Here is a 7846-nt window from a genome sequence, read left to right on the forward strand (position 1 = left end):
CCAAATTTAAACTTCTTAATGACTGGTTTTCAATTTTTTTTTTTTTGTAAACACCAAAACTTTTTGTATATGAAAGATTACTCAGAATCCTAATATATAAAACAGACAAAATTTATATTTAACTCAGCTCTTTAATATTTATATGTTATATAACTGACCAGGGAGACATGTAGTTTGACAAATGCTGCCCATTTGGCTCTGTTTACAGCTATTGTCAGCTTTGTCTGCTCCCCTCACCCCGACCCCCACTTCTTCCCAAAACACCTTCAAGTACAGGAACAGATCAGTCCACAGGAATTCATGCAGATTGCAGTTCAGGCTAGACTTAACCCCATAGCTGCCATTCCCCTTCAGCTTGTCAGTGAGGTACATGACCCTGGTATGTCTGACGAAACTGTAAATGTGAGCACTGAAAGCTGGAGTCTCAGGTTTCTATGTTGACGGTGACCCTGGCCTCTGTACATGGCCTCCTATGTATTAGCTGAGTAACTCTGGAAGGGTCTCTAAAGAAAAATGAGACACAGAAAATATATCTGTAAATTGGTAGGATAATGCTATTGAAACAGAATGAACAGCGTTAGTTTGTCACCTTACAATAGCATTATTTGTTCTCTTAGCTCACAATGTCCTTGTAAGGCCTATAATTTTCAGAGTTCTTTCTCATCTAGGAAGTATCCTGCAAACAAGTTTCATTCCTCAGTTCTTTGTCAGCTTGAAATACTGACAATGTTTACTTATATCTCCAGATTTTAATTTATATCTGTTTTTCAGAAAACAAAGTATTATTGTATTCCCATGAATATTGCAGAATCCTTTCCAGCAAATGTTTGAGAGGTACACTGGGATAAATGCAATTAAACAGCTTTATTTTCTACAGAACATCTCAGGGCTGTTGTTTTCAGACTAGCTTTATATTATTGTTGTTAGGGAAAAAAAGGGACATTCATTAGTAAACAATTAAAAATTCAACGGAAGTCTTCATACTGAAATTTGCCTCTTTCCCATGACAAAAGTTCTGACCTTTTCCCACTGTTAAACCTGAAATATTCTTTCAGATTTTCTCCATTCATTTTTATATATGTTTTAGTATGTGTATGTGTTCTTTCTTCTTTAATACAGTTGAGACCAAATTATTCACTATTCATAGCTTTTTTTCACATAACAGTATTTCAAGATTTTTCTCTAAAAAAGAAAAAAGATTTTTCTCTAATGAGCACATGCAGGTCTACCCCATCTTTTCAGCGGCTGTGTAGATTCCATTGTGTGGCTCGTCTATGATTGAATCAGTTCCTTGTCAAAGTTCAAGCAGATCTTTTACATCCTTCTGCTATATCAAACACAAATCTATGTGCATGTGAATGAATGGCTCTTAAACAATAAAGTTCTAGAAGTGGAATTGCTGAATAAGAGGATTTTTTGTGTTTTTAATTGTGCTTGTTTTACCAAATTGCCTCCAAAGGGGGCTTTTTCTTATTGCATTTCCACCAAAAGGATAATAGAGTCTCTTTCTCTGCATTCTCATCCATGCTTTTGAAACTCTCACGTGCATTATGATCCTTGCTGAGTTTAAATCACAAAATATTTCAAGAGCGTATTAGATCACAGAGTGATGCTGTTTGGTTGGTTGGTTGGTTTGGTTGTTTGAGTTTTTTAAATGTTTTGTTTGGTTTTCATGGCAAATCTGATGAAATCTCAAAAAACAGTTTGGAAAATACTGTATTGAGAGGACGTAAAATTATTGACTTGAAGCTCTATTGAGAACAAGGAAAATGATCAAGCATGCCGGACAAAAAAAAGTTGATAGGAAAGAAATATAAGTGAAATATTATTTTAAATTACAAGTCAAAAAACACAATTCTTACAAATTTCATTAAAACAGCTCTGCATATTTCCATTCCAACAAATGTCTTAGAGAATGCAGAGAAATAATTTATATCAATATCAATGGTGTTTATACTTTGTGTGTCGACCTGACATAGTTCTGGGTTATGTTTTGACTTCTAATTTGCTGGAGAGCCTTGGGCAAAGTCAGTTAGTCCCTTAGGTTTGGGCTGATAATTTCATCTTTTATTTTAGTTCTTTTTTCAATATAGAACCAGGTAATGCACTAATCTAGAATATCTGAATTAATTTTAGATAATTTTAATACTAGATAAAATTTTAATGATGATAATTATATTGAATTATAATTTTTCCTGTCCATTATTGGTGATAAAGTGTTTGTTTTTAATACTCACCTTCATTGTAGACAAGCATGAAGCTAAATTAAAAGGAGTAATATACTTCCAAGCCATTGAAGAAGTGTATTATGATCACCTCAAGAATGCTAATAAGGTAAGTATTGATTGTCAGATTCCTACAATGTAAATGCATAATTAAATTGGGAAAATATGTGTTTTTAATTTGAAGCAATTTAGATTTGTTGTTCGGCATAATGGTTAGATATGATCAGACTGTTGCTGGAAAAGTAAACATAGAAGCAATTAGTATAGCTCTAGCTGATCTTTTTGTGAAGAAAAAATTAAAAAGTCATGGTGAAGTGAAGAAATAGTCTAGATATATTCGCTTGGGAGACCCTGCCAAGTGATTCTTTGCTAGGGTTCTAAGAAGGACCTAGTTATGAGGAAGGATCTTAGCAGGGCTGAGAATAACAGGTACTATTTATTGACCACCCATGATCAGCTAGGTACCCTCCTAGAGCTTTATAAAGTAGCGGCTGAGAGGATTGGTGGGTTCTCAGTGAGATTTCTTATGCAGAAAACCCAGAAAGACATCCAGCCTTGAGATGGGTGTTGGGATGGGGGTATTGGTTAGAATTCTACTTCTAGATCAAAAGTAATGCCTGTATAGATTTCTATAAACTGGAACTTTTAAAGAGGAAGAAGCCCTCACATGTGTCTGTGTTGTTTAATGTTAGAATTTCAAGGTGTTTGTTTTATATTATTTTCCCTTTTTTGATTTTTAGAGCCCTAATCCATTACTCACCTTTAGTGTCAAGACACATGACAGAATCTACTATATGGTGGCCCCATCACCGGAAGCCATGCGGATCTGGATGGATGTTATAGTTACTGGGGCAGAAGGTTACACTCACTTCTTGTTGTAGTGAACTGCAGCAACCATCCACTTCAGGGCAGACTGCAATAATCTCTTACAAGAAAGAAGCCATATTCAATTGCAGATGGACAGACCCCACAGACCCATCCCTTTAATTGTGTATACTCAGAACTCCTTTCATATGAACCGGAAATCATTTGTAAAAGAGAAAGAAGGAGTTTTAATTTAAAGCTTGATCATAAATAGCTAAAGAATTGAAGCACCTATGAGGAACAAAGCACTACTTGGTAAATAGCATCACTTACAGGAATATTTCTTATGAACTATTTTTATCAATTGTTTATTTGGTGAAATAAAATAAACAGTTTACAAAATGTACCTACTTGGAAATATTATTTTAGCATCCAAATCATAGACACTATTGGTAATCAATTTTTTTTCAAAGGAGCATTTTGTTGAAGGTTATTTTATAAATATAAGCAAATAGGAGCTTGGAGGGGAATACATTTTAGGAGGAATTTTGCCCTAATTTTTAAGTACTGCACCAAAACCAAAGACTTGACATGACTTCTGTTTAATAGTAGTAGTTTCAAGTGATGAACTGCACTATGTTTTAAAATGGTATTTTGATGCCATAAAGTGCCCAAGAAATTGACTTTGAAGAGTCATCACCAGCATTAGTTACTGTAAATATATAGCTAACCACCTTTTGTAAAAGAAGAAAACAAAAAGCCATGTGTTTTAGAAAGAAGCAATGTTAAACAGACATTCTGCCACATTGGGCAATTAAAATAGAGAATATTTAGAGTTAGCAGCTTCTTTTGTTGACAATTTCTCCATTCCCAGTGCTAAGAATAAGAAAAACCAGTAGTCAGTATGCTTTAGATTGTTTGGTTTTTTTGTGTTGGGGAACACACCTGTTAATTGTAGCCTCACATATCATAACTATGAAATCAAAGCTGTTTTCACCAAAGAACAGACTAATTAAAATACTTATTTACAAAAGTAGTTTTAGAAAAAAACAAATGAAGTTCAACAATGTTCTCTGTAATGTAATATTTTATTATGTATTTCCATACAATTAGCCTTTGTTAAAGTTAAATTAACTTTGGTTGAATGAAATGACTTCAGGCAAGTCTCTTTCATAACAGTTTTTCAAATGCCATTTATCCTGGTTTGTCATGTTGTGTATGTGTTTGTAAGTATGAATGTACTCTTTCCTAAAACTTGGCAAATGAATAGAAATGGAAAATAATGACTTTACTTAGTAGTACAAGATGAAATTATTAGAAGTGTATAAATGTCTGTCAGACCTGACTGGGTACAATTTTTTTTTTTACATTTGCAGTATGGTTTGTGTACATGTATACATGTTGCCAATAATAAGATTTTGAAACTGGATGACACGATTTTACTTGAATGAAGGACAAAATCACAATTGCAGAAGACATTTTTATAATCTGTTTTTTCAGACATCAACCCTAAACCCAGTAATGATCTAAAAGAGTGAAATGAAATTGCTAAAATTTTCTTGGTTAACGTAAAGATACAACTTTTCTGTACTGTATTTTACCTTCTTCATAGGATTGTAAAGATATTCTAATCAACTTTATATCTTGCATGATGTAGTAGACCTTTTAAATGTGTGTGTTAAAGAATGTTGAGTTTGAATTAAAATGTTCACTATATTTCACATTTGAAAATAAACTCCTCTCTCATTAGAAAGTTACCTATTAGTAACTTGATGGGGGTGGGGTGGGTTGGATTAATCAGCCAAAGTCAATTGTAGAATTTATGTAAAGGATTTTGTGTGCTAAGATTGTGATTTGTAGTTTATAAACTGAAGTAATTAGTAGTATCTCTGGTCACATTCTTGTTGCTAACAAAATGAGATAACCCCTGAAAAATCTGACATCTTATTGTCTTTTTGCACAGATGCAATCAGTACCGAGGATTGCAAGGACTGTGTTTACTTATCCTTCTATCTGACAAAGAGCAAATCATTCAGGTGTGAAGTAAAGCTGTAGGGTTTTAATTTATGGGGAACTGATTTGTCTCCCTGAACTAAGATAGCAGATTTCAGATAAAGAAATTGTCCTCAACAATAGGAGTGTATGTCCTTTCACCCCACTAATGAACACATTTACAATAGGTCAAGGGAAATGAATTTGTCTACTTCAAGCCCACCACTATTAGAAGTATCTTCACTTGACACTAGCCACAGTTTTTTCTGATTTGTTAGACCAATAAGGGAAAATAGAGGAAATGACCAATGGGTTTCCCTCCTTTTTTTGTGCAGTGTTTTTCCCACTATGAGGACAATTCAGATTTTTTTTGCCACACATAAAATGCAAGACCTGGAAAAATAAAAGAAAAAAATACGGACAGGAATTATTGAGGGTATTTGCAATTATCCAAAAACCATGGGGAGAAATGTTTATTGTTAGGATATAATGAATAGATTGATGTGCATTGGGCAACACCATATTGATTTGGTCCCTATGGAATCTAAAACAGGCTTAATGGAGAACTGGCAAAACAGCTTTGCTACTTTTGGAGTATGTCCTGAAATCAAGTGGTTGTCCTTGCTATCTGTTTCTATTCAGTTTTTATTTATCCAACTTTTCCAGTATGTTCCAATAGGATGGGTTCTCAGGACTCCAATGGTATGCTGGATTCACTGTATCTAACCTTTGCTTTAACTCTAGCACCAATCATCGCTCCAATATTTATGACCAAGATAGTAAAGTGGCTTTACTCAAAGTATTATGCCAACCATAGTAACTTTTAAGTAGAAAAAAACTAGATAAGGCCTTACTTGTTGATGTTTCAGACCCTCAGAAATTACTTTGAAGGATATCCATGCTGGAATCCAGAAACCCCGTAGCACAATTTATTCAACCATTTTTCTATTATTGGCCATTGCAGTTTTTTTCTTCCGTTGTCTCTAAAAAATGGTGCTGTAGTAGATAAATATGCATCCGTATGAACTAGCATTGTTTTCTAAAGGATGGTCATAAACTGGGCCCATTAGGTCAGAGGTTATTGATATATTTTAATATATCAATTAAATATAATTGATAATATTCATTCATAATATATCAATGAATAATGCATATTTTAAATTGTAATAGATGTGGTCAGATTACTTAACAAGAGTTTAGTAATTCACACTTCCACCAACCATACATGTTAATTATGAACTATCAGTTCCCAGCATCCTTGCCAATAGTTGCTTTAATTTTTGTCAACCTGATGGATAGGAAAAATGGCATTTTGTATTTTTAATTCACATTTTTCAATTAGTGAGGTTGAACATCATGTTTACTCTGTCGATGAAGAAACATCTAAACTAATAAAGGATTTTTATGAGTTTATTTGGGCCAAAATGATGACAATTGCCAGGAAGCAAAATCTCAACGGCTTGAGAAAATGCTCCAAAGGATGGCAGTTTGGCGGCTTATTTTATACATTAGTATCCAAGCAGGAGCCCTAAAGAGGGTTACATGAAATCCATTGGTGGTAGGTTAAGACAGCAGAAGAAAGTAAAGCGAGGAAATCTCTGGGATTGGATCAAAAGTAAAACAGAGACACATACTTCTTTTACATGGGTGTGTACAGGATAGTTCATAATTAACACTTACAGCACCTAGAGATGACATTCAGGAAACGAGATAACAATGAGGGGTTCTGCTGTCTTCTGGTACGTGGGTGTGCTCTGCAGGTTCTGGAAGCGGACATTGACATTTCAAAGGTAAAGATTCAACTTTGTCAAGGAAACACCAGGCCTTGGCGGTGACTGCCCACCACGACCCACTTTTAGTGAGGAGTTTCTATGTTCAGCCCATCCTGTGGGGTGAGCTCTGGTGTCTGAGTTTGCAGGGCCCGCCCTGCAGGCCTCCCCGAGCCCGGCACGCTTACCACGTGACCCGTTTCACGTCCGCGACACACGAACTGCCTAGTCACAGACATGTGCCAATTTTATTGTCATTATACATAGCTATAGAACTTCCAGGAGACGGAGTGGAAGTTTTCTGTTTGCTGTAACGTCAATTTTCCTAAACTCTTTGCCTCGAGGTGGTGTCTTTTGCTATTCACAGTTTTAAAGCCATACGTAGTCCACCAGGATTTATAATTTGAGGGTTTCAAATCTTGCTTAAGGAAGTCCCGTCCATCCCCAGACTACAAAATAGTCTCCGAAGTATATTTAATCCTGTTGTATTCTTCCACTGAGATCGTTTATCAACCGGGATCCATTTTTGCGTATACAATGAGGCCAGGGTCAGAATAATTCAATAGTCAGGCACAGGAAGAGCTGGAATAAAAACGGATTAAAAAGGGGTGAAGAAGCAGTGAATGTTCATTGCACTCCAGCTAGTCACAGGAGCCAGGTTAAGGTCAGACCTTAAGAACATCCCCAGTACAGGTTAAAGCTCGGGACGAGAGCGATTTACAACGTAGCGAGCCTCGCATTTCACGCTGCAGCTGCCTCGAGTCCGGCTGATGAGAGGACCCCCCACCCAGGAACGGTGTTTACGGTTCGTCTCCTCGCTTCCAGTCCTGGAATATCTACCTGCCCACTGAACAAGCAGTCTACTGCGCGGCCACTCACACCTCCCCAATCGTCACAGGCCAAAACTCCCTCACAGGAGACCCAACAACCCAAGAGCGAAAGTCCGACGAGAGCAACGACTGCGCCGGCGCGCGCCCTCCGGGTCTTGCAAATCATCCAGTTTCCGACGAGCAAATCCCGTCATCCAGCGGGCGACGCATGCGCAGCCTCAGTTCC

The 7846-nt window shown here is 36.4% G+C and overlaps 1 protein-coding gene across 13 annotated transcripts in view; it reads left to right on the plus strand.

Moving 5' to 3' along the window:
• PHLDB2 (pleckstrin homology like domain family B member 2) overlaps positions 1 to 4914 on the plus strand; it is a 241156-nt gene extending 236242 nt beyond the window's left edge. For all 13 annotated transcript variants that reach the window (XM_081065311.1, XM_081065318.1, XM_081065322.1 and 10 more), the window contains 2 exons: positions 2249 to 2334; positions 2966 to 4914. In XM_081065311.1, coding sequence (XP_080921437.1) covers positions 2249 to 2334; positions 2966 to 3106 — 227 coding nt within the window. In that variant the 3' untranslated portion in view covers positions 3107 to 4914. The remainder of the gene's footprint in view (positions 1 to 2248; positions 2335 to 2965) is intronic.
• Positions 4915 to 7846: the final 2932 nt, after the last annotated feature.

The sequence above is a fragment of the Rhinolophus hipposideros genome (genome assembly GCF_964194185.1).
Source record: "Rhinolophus hipposideros genome assembly, chromosome: 2".
NCBI classification, from domain to species: domain Eukaryota; kingdom Metazoa; phylum Chordata; class Mammalia; order Chiroptera; family Rhinolophidae; genus Rhinolophus; species Rhinolophus hipposideros.